General features: G+C 44.4%; 1 protein-coding gene across 2 annotated transcripts; it reads left to right on the top strand.

Annotated features, from left to right (window-relative positions):
- Window positions 1-183: 183 nt before the first annotated feature.
- On the top strand, window positions 184-15,199 carry Bud13 (BUD13 homolog). 2 transcript variants are annotated; one of them, XM_042683008.1, is made up of 10 exons: window positions 184-394; window positions 3,158-3,251; window positions 4,782-4,866; window positions 6,528-7,367; window positions 9,621-9,838; window positions 10,768-10,873; window positions 12,264-12,402; window positions 12,651-12,835; window positions 13,257-13,338; window positions 14,818-15,199. In XM_042683008.1, exons 1-10 carry the CDS (start codon window positions 252-254, stop codon window positions 14,909-14,911), a joined length of 1,986 nt encoding a protein of 661 aa, XP_042538942.1. In that variant the 5' UTR covers window positions 184-251; the 3' UTR covers window positions 14,912-15,199. The 2 variants fall into 2 exon arrangements, with proteins under 2 accessions (XP_042538942.1, XP_042538941.1); XM_042683007.1 differs by having other exon boundaries at window positions 10,765-10,873.
- The last annotated feature ends 2,157 nt before the right edge of the window (window positions 15,200-17,356 follow it).

The raw sequence follows: 17,356 nt of genomic DNA, 5'->3' as shown, positions 1-17,356 counted from the left end.
GTCAGTGAGTGCTTGTTTTGTGTGGATGCAAAGAAACACAGCAGCGCCATTCCCTGAACGTCCCGAGCGCTCCCGAGGCGCGAGCGCCGCGCAGTACCAGCGAGTTCCTCCTCCTGGAGCCCGCGCGCACCGCCTCTTCCGCTTCCGGCCCCGCCTCCAGAACGTCCGCGCGTCTTACCCGGCCGCCTTCCGTTTCGCGTTCTGGAAGTTTGTCCCCTGCGCGGAGCCTTCTCCGCTCCGCCGCCGCTGCCATGGCGGCAGCTCCGCCGCTCTCCAAGGCCGAGTATCTGAAGCGTTACTTGTCCGGGCCGGACTCTGGCGTCGACGGAGCCTCCGAGTCCTGTCGCAAACGGCGAAAAAAGCGTCCGAAACCTGGCGGGTCCGGCAGCAAGGGGTGAGTTGGCTCTGGCGGGGCGGGGCCTGCGGCGCCCGCCGCCCCTCTCCCGGGGCTACGCCTCCCTGGGCCGCCAACCGCCGGCCCGACCCCGACCCCGACCCCGCCCCCGGCCCCGGCCCGGCCCCGCCCCGACCCCGGCCCCGGCCCCGGCCCCGACCCCGCCCCGGCCCCGGCCCCGGCCCCGGCCCCGGCCCCGGCCCCGGCCCCGACCCCGCCCCGACCCCGGCCCGGCCCCGGCCCGACCCCGACCCCGGCCCCGACCCCGGCCCCGGCCCCGGCCCCGGCCCCGGCCCCGACCCCGACCCCGACCCCGGCCCCGGCCCCGCCCCGACCCCGGCCCGGCCCCGGCCCCGGCCCCGACCCCGGCCCCGGCCCCGGCCCCGACCCCGGCCCCGGCCCCGACCCCGCCCCGACCCCGGCCCGGCCCCGGCCCCGGCCCCGACCCCGGCCCCGGCCCCGGCCCCGGCCCCGACCCCGGCCCCGGCCCCGGCCCCGGCCCCGGCCCCGGCCCCCCCGACCCCGGCCCCGGCCCGACCCCGGCCCCGGCCCCGGCCCCGGCCCCGGGGCTCTGCGGGCCCGACCCGCCGCCCCTCCGCGTCGTTCCTCGGAGCGGCGTCCCCGTGTGCACGCCCGGGCTTTTCCCGCCTCGGAGTCTCGCCTTCTCCCCCAGGGGTGGGATGCTGTGCCCCCACACCCCTCCACCCCGAGAAGGGTGGAACTCCTTCAGAAGCCTCCAGAGTCGGCCTGTGGAGTCCCCAAATCCCAGGGACCCGCCCCACCCCAAAGACCCACCGCGCGGTGTCATGCGCCCGCCACCTTCCTAAAAACTGTATAAATTCATTTTGAGCTTCCGAGGCAATGGCCCAGTGGCATTGAGTAACATCCCCCCTCCCCAAGTTCCTCCATCTGGAACCTCAGCATGGCAGGATTGAAAGTAGGAGTTTTGCACACACAGTTAAAGGTGAGGCTGTACTCCCATTAGAGTGAGTGCCACATTGGGCGACTGGTGCCCGTTTGAGAGGAAAGTTTGGACACAGGGAGGAAGATAGTCGTGTGGAGGTGGAGGCTAAGATTGGATTGGGTTTATGCTGCCACAAGTCATGATCTGGCTGGGCCAGGGAAAGCTCTTCCTCAGAGGCTTCTTAGCAGACATGGCCTTATGGGCATCTTAATTTGGGGCTTGACTTCAGCTTCTAGCTTCCGGAACTATGGAGGAAATACATTTCTGAACCTTGTGCTTGTTTCTGGGCAGCCTCCGGAAACAGCCCCCATGAAGTTTTTTTTTTTTTTTTTAAAACTCTGAGTCTGAATTTCTGAATTTCCCAAACATACTTATATTAAATGATTGAATAGGTGTTGTATAGTGGCCTTTCAGATATCTTCACGTTACAGTTCATCTGTGTAACATTTATTGAATACAGCTGTTCTTCAGTATTTTTGGACAGCAGGGACTGTTTTCTCAAATCCACAGGTACTCTCCTTATACTAAGTGGCATGGTACTCGTATAAATTTTAAATTATCCTAAATTACCTGTTGGTGGTTATCCACAGATATGTTAAAAACCTAATTATCTCTAGATTACTTTTAACACATAGCTCAGTGTAGGTGTTGTGTCATGGTGGGTTTTACTGTATTATTAGAGACTTGTGACCAAAAGAAAATCTGTATCTGCTTAGTACATGTGCAGTTTTTTTTCCCTGAATGTTTAGAATCTGTGGTAAGTTGAGTTTTCAGATCCAAGAACACATGGGTATGGAGTAAATACCTTCTTTCTATGCTTTTTACTGAACAGTGTTGAGGAAACCTCTGTGAATAAGAATATTTTAGTCAGTATGATGTGGCAATGCTCATTTATAATCCCAGCACTTGGGAGGTTGAGGCAAAAGAATCAAGAGTTTGGGACCATCCTGGGCTACATAATGACTGTGCCTCAAAATGAGGGCAAAAGTGGCCAGGGATGATGGTATACTCCAGTGATCCCAGCACTTGGGAGGCAAAGAGATTTTAAGTTCAAGGCCAGCCTGGGCTACATAGTGAGACTTTGTCTCAAAACCAATAGTCAACTAATCAGTCCATTAGAGCATATAGTTTAGTGGAAATAGAGGCTTTATATAGCTAACTATACTGGTAATTGATTAAATTCTTTCATAAAAATACAATGAAGATATTCCAAGAGTATATAGTAGAGACATTTAGATCCAGGCAAGTTATATTTGTGCTAGGACCAGGAAAATGAGTAAGAAGTTCCTGGTAAAGAATGAGAGGAAGCTGGACGCCAGTGGCTCATGCCTGTAATTTCTCGGGAGGCTGAGATCTGAGGATCGAGGTTCAAAGTCAGCCCAGGCAGAAAAAGTCTGTGATACTCATCTCCAATTAACCACCAGAAAAATGGAAATAGCGCTGTGACTCAAGTGGTGGAGCTCTTGCCTTGAGCAGAAGAGCTCATGGACAGTGCCCAGGCCCAGAGTTCAAGCCCCATGACCAACAAAAAACCCCCAAAAAACAAGGGGAAAAAAATGAGAGGAGTAGGCCTGATAGAGGGAAGGAACTGTGAAAACTGACTTGGTAAGGAATTTCACTCATTCTAGGTAGGCATCAAAAGATTACCGACAGTAAGGTGAACTAAGCTAGCAGTGGCATGGGATAAAGTTTATATAAACAGAATCTGAACTGTGAAGGATTTTGAACTTTATTTTAAAACAGGTAAGTTCTTAGGCTTCTATCTAGGATCTTTTTGATCTTTTATTGTTGCCATATAGAATGCGAATTGTGGATGATGATGTGAGCTGGACGGCTATTTCTACCACTAAGTCAGACAAGGAGGATGAGGATGATGATGGAGATTTGCCTGTGGTACGTATCTTTTGTAAAATCCGTTTGTTAGAACTTTGAAATGATGCAGGCTTCTCAGTCTTGTGGGGAAAAAGCTGCACACACAGAAGCACTAGCCTGCTAACTTGCTAGCTTGGTCAGCACCCAAGTGTCTTTCTTTGCAGAAATATTTTGAGGGTGGAGCAGGAAAATACAGATGCAAAACAAGGTACCTTGTCCACAGTTACTCTGCAACTAGAATTCATTATGCTAGCCATTCTTTATGCTAGCTGTCACGTGGGAAGAGATCGGAGTTAGGGTGGGGAGAAAGAAGTAATAAGAGAGCAGATGTGGGTCCAATAGAACTAAAAGCTTTCTAACACTGTTGAAAATGCAATGGGGTTTTGTGAGATAACGAGCTCTCTGTCACTGAGCCCCCTGACAGAGGTTTTTTAGTTGTCAGGGATAATACAGAAAAGATTCTAATTTGTTTGGGAGTTTGAAAGATGTGAAATGAGGTCTTACCTTTGAAGGCTCTACGATTTTGTCTATACCTGAATGACTTCCTTTGGTTTGGATTCAAGACCTGTCAAGGCTGGGCATATTGGCTCACTCTTGTAATCTCTGCTACTGAGGAAATAGAAGTTAGGGAGATTGAGGTTCTGGGTAAAAACTAAGACTATGTCAAATAAACTGGGCATGGTTTTTATACCTATAATCTGTTATTTGAGAGGCATAAGCAGGAGGATTACAGTCAAGGCTGACCCTGGGCAAAACCTTGAGACCATCCTTGAAAATAACTAAAGCATAATAGAGCTAGAGATGTGGCTCAGGTGGTAGAGTGCCTTATCTAGGAGGTATGAAGTCTTGAGTTCAAACTCCCACCACCAAAACACCTCTGTCATTGTGACTGCCTGCACAGTAAGAAGGGTTTTATAGGACCTAAAGTGGGGCTGGGATGGTGGCTCAGTGGTAGAGCGCTTGCCTTGCATGCCTGGGGTCCTGGGTTCTATTCTTCAGCACCACATAAGCAAAAAGAAAAAAGCCGGAAGTGGCGCCATGGCTCAAGTGGTGGAGCGCTAGCCTTGAGCTGAAGAGCTGAGGGACAGCGCCCAGGCCCAGGGTTCAGGCCCCATGACTGGACCCCCCCCCCCAAAAAAAAAAAAAGAAAAAAGGACCTAAAGTCCTTGAATATTAGGAAGAAGAGGGAAGCAGCCTGATTTAACTCTGAATATAAATGTAAGACTGTGAAAAGAATTTCGATTTTGGCTCACAAGTGGCAGTTGTATACCTGGGAAGTTAATGAAAAGTTTGTAATGAAAGAAATTAACCTTTGAAGGGAAATTGAATAGCCAACAAACAAATCTGCAGTGAAGCCAGAAGTGTGACAGTGAGATATTTATGGAGGAAAATTAACCGAGGACCACTGTGTACTTTTCCATGACCACTCCTGTATGGATGTGTGGGCACCATTCATGTTAGAGATGGGAATGGTCATGCTTTCAGGTTCTTGACACAACTTTCTTGGCTGGATTCTGTGTTGTCCTCAGCATAGTGTCCTCACTCCCACAGGTGGCTGAATTTGTTGATGAACGTCCAGAGGAGGTAAAGCAGATGGAGGCCTTTCGTTCTAGCGCTAAATGGAAGCTTCTGGGAGGTGAGTTCCAAAAATAGATAAATCTAAATTTCCCACTTACAAGATGGGTCTTTTTCCCTTGTACATTTTTCTTCTAGAGGAATGCATAGATTATATGAAGAATGATGTGTGTCATGAATCCTGAAAGATACAGTGGGAAAAAGAAATCAGTACAAGTAGCAAGATATGGGAAGTTAGAGAACATGCTTTGGTATTAGGGTTGTGAAGACAGAATGCGACTTATTTGGAACCTTTCAGCACCCACTCCTCTGCTCCAGGATAGGAGAGCACTTTGAATAGCATTAGGACCTGGAAGGAGTCCATAGAGAGCAGTTTGGATGCCTTGGCTATTTCTATCCTCTCAAGGACCAATGTTTTTGTCCTTTGGTGAGCGAATTTCTCTGTTCTCTTAAATATCGACATTTTTCTATTGCGTTCTGTGCTGCTTGCTCACTCCAGACCTATCCCTAGGCTAATAAGTTAACTCTCAATCCTCAGCTCTCACAGTTCTGTGTAGATAAGATTACAGGTGAAAGCCACCAGCTAGGCCCCATTCAGCTTTTATTTGTATTTGAGTTCCCCAGGAACTCAATAAATACAAGAACTTGAGGGAGAGGAGGAACTAGAATTTAAATATGTCCTGATTGCTAAAAATATTTTTTATTCTAGTAGGTCTCAAGCTACATATTTTTTCCTCAGCTACATATTTTTTAAAGATTGTGCATGGATGTTGGACTTAAAACAAACCTGGATATAAATGTTTACCTCTGTATCACATATCAGCAATGTAGTTTGCAAATTAGTTTTTTTGAGTATATAAAATGGGAATAACAATATATCTTAGGCTTGTCATGAGGATTGAGTAATCTGTATAACATGTTGGTAAGTGGTCAGTTTTTTTCAGCCCCTCACACAAGGGCCATAAAGACATGGACTAAATATTCAGCAGTGTTTCATTTTGGTATTCAGTCAGCTTTTGTTTTTGAAAGAAGAGTGAGTATAAATTATGTTATGTAGGATAAATACCAGCAGGAGCCACTTAGTAGGAGCCCTTTATAATCTAGATTTTAGAAAGTAGATTGAAAGTAAGAAGATGGGCTCTTGCCTGTCACTTTATCTTTTTTTTTTTTTGGTCGGTCGTGGGGCTTGAACTCTGGGCCTGAGCACTATCCCTCAGCTCTTCAGCTCAAGGCTAGCGCTCTACCACTTGAGCTACAGTGCCACTTCCGGTTTTCTGGTGGTTTATTGGAGATAAGAATTTCACGGACTTTCCTGCCCAGGCTGTCTTTGAACCTCGATCCTCAGATCTCAGCCTCCTAAGTAGCTAGGATTACAGGCGTGAGCCACTGGTACCCAGCTGTCACTTTATCTTAGTAGCTGTGATCACGTGGTTCCTCGAAGCCTTTGTCTTCATGTCTGTAAGACGAGGATGTCTGTTATGGTATTACAGAATATTGCACCAAAAATTCATTTAAAATGCTTTGCAAATTGATGACTTGGTAGACAAGTGGAATTATTCTCAAGATATCTAGAGGGCTGGCTTGCTGCAGCTACGCAAGAACCATGTAGACCATTTGCACTTCCTGAATATCTCTGAGAAGTTTATTGCTGGGGCATCTTTTGTAACTGGGGGAGAGTAGACAGAACATTTATTGGAATCTGATTATTTGCTTTTGTGTTAGGCCACAGTGAAGACCTACCGTCACATGGACATTTCCATCACGACACCCCAGATCCCTCCCCTCCTAGGAGGGTCCGTCATGACACCCCGGATCCATCCCCTCCTAGAAGGGTCCGTCACGACACCCCGGATCCATCCCCGCCTAGGAGGGTCCGTCACGATACCCCAGAAACCTCCCCTCCTAGGAGGGTCCATCAAGACACCCCGGATCCCTCCCCTCCTAGGAGGGTCCGTCACGACACCCCGGATCCCTCCCCTCCTAGGAGGGTCCGTCACGACACCCCAGAAACCTCCCCTCCTAGGAGGGTCCGTCACGACACCCCAGAAACCTCCCCTCCTAGGAGGGTCCGTCACGACAGCCCGGATCCATCACCCCCAAGAAGGGTCCATCATGACTCAGTCACATCTTCCAGGAGGGTCCACCATGACTCACCAGATGCTTTGCTCCCCAGGAAGTCTCATCATAATTCTTCAGGTGTATCTCCTAGGAGAAGCCATCATGGCTCCTCAGGTATCCCTTCCCCCAGAAGGGCCCACAATTCCCATGATGCATCTCAATCTAGGAGGACTCTTGACTCCTCAGATCCACGGCATCTCAGGAGGACCCGTCATGACTCCCCTGATTTGGCATCTAAAGTCGCTCATTCACTATCTAGAACCCAAAGTAGTAAGGTTCCAAAAAGCACCTCTAGCAGGACTTCTCCACACTGGAAGGAGCCAGAACCCTCTGATTCCTCACATTCCAAGAACAGAAAATATGTGCATGACCAGGACCTTTCTCCTCCTCGAAAAAAACAAGCAAAATCCCACTTTGGAGATAAGAAGCAGATTGATTCTAAAGGTAAGTACATGACTGTCCATGTGAGAGATTTAATGCTGGGAGCTTGCTTTTGAATCTTTTTAGATACGAATTTCTTTGGAAAAATTTTGAAAAACAAGAAGCTGAGCTTAGAAGACTTAGAAAGTTACAGTGGTGGCCGGGCGCTGGTGGCTCACGCCTGTAATCCTAGCTACTCAGGAGGCTGAGATCTGAGGATCGCTGTTCAAAGCCAGCCCGGGCAGGAGAGACCGTGAGACTCCTATCTCCAATAAACCACCAGAAAACCGGAAGTGGCGCTGTAGCTCAAGTGGTAGAGCGCTCGCCTTGAGCTGAAGAGCTGAGGCACAGCGCCCAGGCCCAGAGTTCAAGCCCCACGACCAACAAAAAAAAAAAAAAAAAAAAGTTACAGTGGTAGAGAGGAAAGGAAAGATTTTTTGGTATGGTTAAGCCTACTTAGGCAGAACATGCAAGTTTTGTAAGTAATCTTGCCTGCTGTCTTCATTTAACATTTCCTCAGGTCTGCAGAAAGTTATATGTCAATATAATTATTAATGGTGTTACAGTCCATAAATTTAATTATCTCCTAATATTTGCTTTTGATTATTTCTAAGTTTATGCTATTATAATTATTTAGCAAAGATTTAACATAAACTTGGCCTTGTTTTGGACTGTTTCCTCATCTACTTCTGTAGATTAATTACTTTTAGATGGGTTTCCTAGAAGGCTAAGACATTGATTAGGTCAGAAAGTACAGATGTGTCCAAAACTGTTGATACTCACTGCAGATTGTCTTTTGGAAGGTGAATTGTGATGCTTTTATCTAGAATTTAGGCTTATGCAGTGATTTTTTTTTTTTAAACTCTGTCTTCTTCCTAGATAGTATTTTTATTTTTTAAATAATTTTATTCTGTGTGCGTGTGTGTGTGTGTGTGTGTGTGTGTGTGTGTGTGTGTGTGTGTGTCTGTGTCTGTCTGTGTGCGCGCGCATGCGCGTGCGTGCATGCTAGTTGTGGGGCTTGAATTCTGGGCTTGGGCATCAAGGCTTAAAGCTAGCTCTACCACTTGAGCCACAGTTCCACTTCTAGGTTTTGGTAGTTAATTGGAGATGAGTCTCATGGACTTTCCTGCCTTTAGCTGGCTTTGAACCATGATCCTCAGCTCTCAGCCTCCCAAGTAGCTAGGTTTATAAGCATCAGGCTCATGGAGCTGGGCGCTAGTGGCCTGTAATCCTACCTACTCAGGAGGATGAGATCTAAGGATCATGGTTCAAAGCCAGCCTGGACAGGAAAGTCTGTGAGATTCTTATCTCCAATTAATTACCAGAAAACTGGAAGTGATGCTGTGGTTCAAAATGGTAGAGCACTAGCCTTGAGCAAAAGTGCTCAGGGACAGTGCCCAGGCTATGAGTTCAAGCCACATGGCTGACAAAAAAAAGTCTCATAGGTACTTTACTGCCTGGGCTGGCTTTGAACTGCAGTTCTCAGAGTAGCTAGGATGATAGATGTGAGCCACCGTCACCGGGCAGTATTTTTATTTTTAAATTAAAAAATACTTTGTGGTCTATGAAGCATCTAGGATATGTTTTGCTACACCATAGAGGGCTGAGTCCAGGTTTTTCCCATTCTGTTGTGCAGTTGGGGATTTTTAACTGTAGCATAGATGAGTGTTTTGAGATCTTCCATATTAATCTCACTGACAGTCATTAGTTACTAGTCACTTGGGAATAGAAACTCATATGCTTTTGTTTTTGTTTTTGTCAGTCATGGGGTCTGAACTCTGGGCCTGGGTGCTTTCCTTCAGCTCTTCAACTCAAGGCTAGCACTCCATCACTTGAGCCACATTGCCACTTCTGGCTTTTTCTGCTTATGTAGTGCTGAGGAATTGAACCCAGGGCCTCATGCATGCAAGGCATGCGCTCTACCACTGAGCCACTGGTTTTTAAAAATGGTCTCTGATTTTATTTTCTTGTCCTCAGTATTTTTGTTTAGTGATATGTTCTTCACAAGAGAAGTAAATATTGTACCCTAGAGTGATAGGTTATTTTTTAAAGGTGCTTTAAAGAGAACTTTTTTCCTTTTTTTTTTCTTTTTTGGTGATGTTGGAAATTAAAGCCTGAATTTTGTAAATGCTAGACAAGTACTCTGCCACTTAGCTAAATTCCCAATCCTAATATTCTTTAATGTATTCTTTAATTTCTAGACTCTTCTTCCAGCCATAGAATATTTCATGTAAGTTCTCATCTAGAGTCACACATCAGATTCTTCTTCCTACTTAGGTGATTTCCAGAAAGCCTCTGATTCAGATCTTTCTCCTCCACGGCATAAACAAAAGCCAGCTCATCAGGATTCGGATTCAGATCTGTCACCTCCACGGAACAGACCAAGACACCAAAACTCTGATTCTGACCTCTCACCACCAAGGAGGAAACAGAAGACCAAATCTTCTGATTCTGATCTGTCTCCACCTCGAAGGAGTCAGCCTACTGGAAAGAAGGTTCAAGTATCCTACCTTTATAGGCAGGGCCATATTTATTTTCTCCCTTTCCCTTTCTTCCTCTCTTTTCCCTTTTTTTGGAATTGAACTAGGACCTCACATATGTTAGGCCATTACCTTTCTTCACAGGATTCGTCCCTATTTTTAGCTTTATGTACGTCCCAGAGAATCAAGTTGGGGTAAAGCTGAATAAAAAGGAACTCTCTGGAACTCTCTGAAGGCAGAAGTCATTAACAAGTTCTCCTTGTTCATATCTTCTGTAGTTATTTTTATTATATATTCGAAATTTGAGAACCATAGGTTTGCTTGGATTTGTACTTTAAATGGAATATTTAATTCATTAGATCTTTGTTAGAGGACTCAGAGCTTGATGCCAGTTTATGATTAGGTGACTTGAGAGTGAGCCATCATGAATATGGCTTACATACTGAAAAGTAGGGCATACAGATCCTTACCTTTTCTTTGATATATTAATGGTTTGATGGCACTGTTACTTTTTTTGTGAAATTAAATTCCTTCTTTTCTATGTTGTGAGTCATGTGGTCAATAATCAGGATGTAAAGCTAGTGGTTTTGGTTATTGCTGACCTCTAGATAAAAATGAAGCTAAGCCAGGTGCCGGTGGCTCAAGCCTGTAATCCTAGCTACTCAGGAGGCTGAGATCTGAGGATCGAGGTTCAAAGCCAGCCCAGGCAGGAAAGTCCATGAGACTCTTATCTCCAATAAACCACTAGGAAACTGGAAGTGGCGCAGTGGCTCAAGTGGTAGAGCGCTTGCCTTGAGCTGAAGAGTGCAAGGACAGTGCCCAAGCCCAGAGTTCAAGCCCCACGACCGACCAAAAAAAAAAAAAAAAGTGAAGCTAACTATGTAGACTCTTGAACCTCTAAATCACCTAATTGATGGTGGATGCTCTGTTTTTCATTGCAACAGGCTACACACATGTATTCTGGGGCTAAAACTGGGTTGGTGTTAAGAGGCATTCAGCAAGAGCAGCAAGAACTCCAGAAACAGGACCAAAGAACCATGGCATTTGAAGGTAAAAATACAAAAGAGGTGATTTAGGCTGATGTACCTCCTCCTCCTCCTCCTCCTCTACCAACACCAGCATTACTTCTTTCTCTTCCTCTTTATTTTTCTTCTTTTACTATAGTCTACTATACCTGATAATTTAGACTTCTATTTACTGTTACAACTGTTTTTATTTTGAATGTTTTTGGCAGTACTGGGATTTGAACTCAGGGCTTTTCACTCGCTAGGCAGGTCCTTTACCACTTGAGCCATGTCCCCAGGTCTTATTTTACTTTAGTTATTTTCAGATAGAATTTTGTGTTTTTGTCTGGCTGGTCACAGACCACAATCCTGCTTATGCCTCTTAGGTATACTGCACCTAGCTTTAGTTCTGTGCTGGGTGTGTGTGTGTGTGTGTGTGTGTGTGTGTGTGTGTGTGTGTGTGTGTGTGTGTGTGTGTGTGTGTGTGTGTGTGTGTGTGTGTGTGTGTGTGTTGGTACTGGGTGTGTGTGGGTGGGTGTGTGTTGGTACTGGGACTTGAACTCATGGCTTCAAGCTCTTGCTTGATGTTTTTGCTTAAGGCTAGCACTCTACTACTTGAGCCACATTTCCACCTCTGGCTTTTTACTGGGTAATTGGAGATTAGAATCTCTTGGAGTTGTCTGCCCTCTTGGCTTCAAATTGCAATCTAAAGATCGCAACCTCCTGAATAGCTAGGATTATGGACATGAGTCACTGGCGCCAGCTAGCTTTAGTTTTAATGGATAAAGTGGTTCTCTGTTCCTTGAATAGTGTCAGTTCTCAGTCCCTTTCTCAGTGTATACTTAGATGTTGATAGGAGCTACTTGATCTATGGCTACAAAAATTTTTATGCATCAACACCCCCAACAGTTGATTCATCCACTGGAATGTTATTTCTGATTTTGATACCTAGCTCTTATCTTTAAAAGTATTTTGGGGGGTTGGGAAGGTGGTTTAGCAGAAGAGTGCTTGCCTAGCATGCATGAAGCATTGGGTTTGATTCCTCAGTACCACATAAACAGAAAGAGCCAGAAGTGGCACTGTGGCTCAAGTGGTAGAGCACTAGCCTTGAGCTAAAGAGCTGAGGGACAGTGCCCAAGCCCAGGGTTCAAGTCCCACAACTGACCAAAAAAAATACAATCAAACTGGGCTGGGAAGGTGGCTCAGTGGTAGAGTGCTTGCCTTGCATGCATGAGGCCCTGTGTTCGATTCCTCAGTACCACATAAGCAAAAAGAAAAAAGCCGGAAGTGGCACAAGTGGTAGAGTGCTAGCCTTGAGCTGAAGAGCTGAGGGACAGCGCCCAGGCCCAGAGTTCAGGCCCCATGACCGGACCCCCCAAAAAAATAAATAAAAATAAATAAAATAAAAACAAATAAACAATTATTTTTCTTTTCAGCTGAATTTCAGTTTGCTGAACCTGTATTTCGAGACAAGTTTGGTCGTAAGAAGAACTTGAAACTGGCACGGTTAGAGCAAAGGAGAAAAGCAGAAAAAGACTCAGAACAAGATGAACTGTATGCCCAGTGGGGAAAAGGGTAAGGACACCACAGAAAGAGAAAACAAATTTGTAGGGACTGGAGCATGTTTTTTTCTCTGCTCTTCTTTAGTGCTGTTATCTGGTATGAACTGAATTTCCTTCATACAGTATATTTTCTACTCCCAGTGTATATCGTGGGAATTTACCATTTGGCTTAGGCTACTATAAAGAGGAAGTTCTACCAGTGGAACAGTGTGGTACATGTTAGTGTAGTAGTAGAAATGTCAAACATACTTCTCTGTCTAGTCTTGCCCAGAGCCGCCAACAGCAACAAAATGTGGAGGATGCAATAAAGGAGATGCAAAAACCTCTGGCCCGCTATATTGATGATGAAGATCTGGATCGGATGCTACGAGAACAAGAAAGAGAGGGGGACCCCATGGCCAACTTTATCAAGAAGAATAAAGCCAAGGAGAATAAGAATAAAAAAGGTAAGAGATCTGGAAATTATTTGAGCTAAAAGTGACCTTATTAGGTCACCTATATTTTTGTGCAGAGCAGGCTACCTCACACAATTGTATCTCTTATATTTTTATTTTGTGTTGGTACTGGTTCTTGAACTCAGGGCCTGGGTGCTGTCACTACCACTTGAGTCACAGCTTCACTTCCTGCATTTTGGTGGTTAATTGAAGAAAGTCTCACAGACTCTCCTGCCGGGACTGGCTTTGAACTGTGACTCTCATATCTGAGCTAGAGTACAGGCATGAGTCACTCTCGCCCCGGCCACTTGTAACTCGGAGTTTAGAATCAACTCAATAGGAATTTCTACATAGAATTATTTTTTTCTCCATTGCCATTCAACTGAATTAATTTTGCACAAACAGCTAACTTCATTTTTCATTCTTTCCTTAGAAAGGCCTCGCTACAGTGGCCCAGCCCCTCCTCCCAACAGATTCAGTATCTGGCCTGGATATCGCTGGGATGGAGTGGATAGGTAATTCTATTTCTCTACCATTCTTAAATCACTCTACGTTCACTTTCTTTGCTGTAATCATAAGATGAAATATTTGCTTTGCTTGATTCTATTTCTGAGTTCCACACATACTATTCACGTTTGGAACATTTCTCCTCCTATTTTCTTCCTCAAAATACTTTTAAAAGTTCTGTATAGGGCTGGGAATGTAGCTTAGTGGTAGACTGCTTGCCTAGTATGCATGAAGCCCTGGGTTTGATTCCTTAGTACTAATAAACAGAAAAAGCCAGAATTGGCTGTGGTTCAAGTGGTAGAGTGCTAGCCTTGAGCAAAAGCAGCTCAGAGACAGTGCCCAGGCCCTGAGTTCAAGCCCCAAGATTGGTTTTAAAAAAAGTTCTGTACAAGGCTAGGCATCAGTGGTTCACACCTGATATCCTAATTACACAGGTGGCTGGGATCTGAGGATCAAGGTTCAAAGCCAGCCCAAGCAAGGAAGTCTGTGAGACTTTTATCTTCAATTAACTCCCCCAAAGCTGTAAATGGTGCTGTGGCTCAAAATGGTAGAATATTAGCCTTGAACACAAAGGTTTAGGGACAGCACCCAGGCCTTGAGTCAAAGCCCTAGGACTAGCACCAAAAGTAATAATAAAAAAGTTCTGCACAAATAATTGGTGTGGTCCAGAATAGGATACCCTTTGTTTTGTGTATTAATCACTTCTAATATTTTCTGAAGTTTAGAGATGAATTATGATGACTTGTGGTCTGAAGTCTTCCATATGTTGTGTCTTTAAAGTATAGTACTTGAACGTTAATTCTATTCATTGTTTTAGGAGTAATGTCTTCAGAACCCTTCCACGTCATCTATTTACCTACGAGTGTCTGCTCTCATAGAGCCTGACTTGCTCTCTAAGCTGAATAAGCCCTCATTCTGTTTCTGTGATACATACATCATCAATATTCCTATCATGGTTTATGCAATTTGTTTATTTTACACTTATTGGGATTGAATTCTACGGCCTTGTATGTTCTAGGCAGGTGGTAGCACTGAGCTACAACCCTAGCCCAGTGCCTTTTATTTTAATGATTGTTTAGATGTCTATTTCCTTCTTGAGTCTGTGAGTTCATGAAGACAGATGCTTTGTCACATTCATTTTTGTGCAATGCCTGCTACAATGCCTGTTTTCTAATATCTAATGATAATTTACTTAATGTTTATTAATGAATGGAAAAGTTATAAGATGTGGATGTTGGCTGGGAGTGATTTGGCCTTTTTTGGAGGGTGGCAAGAGTTTGAAGTAACTATCAGAGCAGGAGGGTTTGAAGGGTTAGAGGAGGATAAATTATGTGTTCGCTTTTTGATTCTATTGCATGTGCAATAGAATATATCTTCACATAACTGCCTTTTCTTCACATTCATTATATTGCAAATTGTTACCTCTCTGTTAAAATAAATATCCAGTTCAAGGTTCTGGCTGATTAATATGTTTCTTTTTATTACAGATCCAATGGTTTTGAACAGAAGCGCTTTGCCAGGCTTGCCAGTAAGAAGGCAGTGGAGGAACTTGCCTACAAGTGGAGTGTTGAGGACATGTAATTCTCTGAGTCTGTGTCGGTGTTGTGGGTTGAGGTAGTGGCATGGGACAGCCAGACATCCAGCCTAAAGCAGCTGTCTATGCTCATAATTAGGGCCCACACAGACCAGTGACTTGCTGAGTACAAGTTTGACACAGAAGAATGTTACAGACCTGACCTTTTGGGTGCTCCAGCATGGTCTATGGGTGGCTCTCATAGGAATCAGTGATTTCTACATACCAGGGTTTGTTCTTGGCTAGGTTCTTTTCTTTTCCACTTTCAAATAAACATATTTATTTTTTTAAAAGCATTTCCTAACTGGGTATTTTGTTAGGGGAAGAATGCTAGCTAATATTGAACCCCTGGGGGGTCTTGGATTTTTCATTGATCTAGCAAGCAATGTGTAAAAACTTCCTTAGGTTAGATATTTTTTTTTTGTTTTTTTTCAAGAAAATAGGAATTAGTACTAGACTTGACTCAGGAATGTTGGAAACATAATATGATAAAAATAGTGTAGTAAGAATAAGGTTAGTGGTGCTCAGAAAACTGGCTTATTTTATGTAAGGACAAAAGGAGACCTAGAGCTGGGTGCCGGTGCATCCCACCTGTAATCCTAGCTACTCAGGAGGCAGAAAAGTCCCCGTGAGACACTTATCTCCAATTAACCACTCAGAAAAACCTCTGCTGTGGCTCAAGTAGTAGAGTGCTGGCCTTAAGCACAAAGAGGCTTGGGAAAAGTGCCCAGGCCCTGAGTTTAAGCCCTATAATTGACCAAAATTCCCTCTTACCATGTAAAACAAAACCTCTCAGAAGTTATTTAAAAGCCTAAATAAGATACAGCAGAATGAAAGAAGTTAGATATTGGGCCAGTGGAGGTTCTAGGTTTGATCCCTAGCAACAGCAAATAGTAACAATAAAATGAAAAAATGGTGAATGTTTTTGTTAAGATAAAATTTTTTTTTTTTTTTTGGTTGTTTTTTGGCTAGTTCTGGGCCTTGAACTCAGGGACTAGCAACTGTACCTGAGCTTTTTTTCTCAAAGCTAGTTAATATTACCACTTGAGCCACAGCTCCACTTCCAGCTTTTTTTTTTTTTTGGTAGTTAGAGATAAATCTTAATGTACTTTCCTACCTTGGCTAGCTTTGAACCACGATCCTCAAATCTCAGCCTCTTCTGAATAACTATGATTACAGGCTTGAGCCATGGGTGCCTGACAAAAATGTGTTTTTTCAGATTATTTTTTGAATAATACCCAAAGCACAACCTAAAAAAAATTGCTGGCTTGATTATTTCATAATGAAAGACTTTTCTCTTGGTGGTGGTGGTACTGGGATTTGAACTTCGGGCTTTGTGCTAGCTAGGCAGGTGTTTTACTTCTTGAGCTACATCCTCAGTTCCCATAATGAAGGATTTTCTATTCATCAAAGCAGCCCATTGTTAAAAATGGATAATGGATTAGAAGAAAACATAACTAGGGATCCCATAAGTAAGGGAATGAGTGTAGAACTAAATCAGGAAGAAAAGATAACGGAAATAGACTAACATGATTTCTCAGAAGAGAAATCCAGATATCTAGTAAGTGTATTGTCTCACTAGTATTTCACTAAATGCAAATTAAAACACTTGAGTTTCCGCCTAAGTTCAGCAAGACCAAACTCTCATAAAAATGGAAAACTCAGAATTTCAACTGGTATAAACATTGTGAGGTACAAGTGGACACTATGGAAATTAAGTTATGTTTGGGAAGCATCATTGCGTAGTTTTGGAGAGTGGGCTTTGGAGTTTGTACTGCTTAAGATGAACTCTCATTTATGTTGTGTACTAGCTGTGTTGGCAAGCTGCTCAGGTTTTCTGTGCTTTTCTTCTGTGAAATATAGATAGTACTACCACCTCAGGTTAATAAACCCAAGCTTACAACAAAAGCTTAGAATGGTTCCTGGCAGAACTTATGTGCTACCACACCCAGCCTTATCTGTCTTCTTTATTCTAGCTATTCTAGGGAATACCAAGTGAGAAAAATAAGGATCATTGAAGTTTATAGCAGAAATCAACTAAATGAATTAAGTATACAAAAGTTTTTGTGGGGTGCAGCTGAAGATGACTCCCAAGGTCTAGTGTATGTTACCACCGAGCCATACCCCAGCCTACATTGTTTCAAGAGACTTTTTCTGGGGGAAGAAACCAAGTAGGACTAGAACGGAAGGAATACCTGAACCCCTGCAGGGGTGCATGTGCAATGTGCATGAAAGGCCTCTTGGCAGCTCACTTCTGGACTCCAGAGGCCCTAAGTGCAACTCCAGAAGACAGACCTTGCTCTAGCAGAGTTCACAAGTTGCCTCTATTTAGGTAGGCTTGGCTAAACTACTTGAACAGACTCCAAGGATAAATGTCTCCACTCCTGTAATGCCCAGCTAGTTAGGTTGAAATGGTAGTTCATTAGGGTGCATCTCCATGGCTTCCAAGGTTG

Source organism: Dipodomys spectabilis, unplaced genomic scaffold, assembly GCF_019054845.1.
Source record: "Dipodomys spectabilis isolate Male_0828 unplaced genomic scaffold, ASM1905484v1 ptg000076l, whole genome shotgun sequence".
Lineage (NCBI taxonomy): Eukaryota > Metazoa > Chordata > Mammalia > Rodentia > Heteromyidae > Dipodomys > Dipodomys spectabilis.
This window is presented reverse-complemented; position numbering and strand designations above follow the sequence as displayed.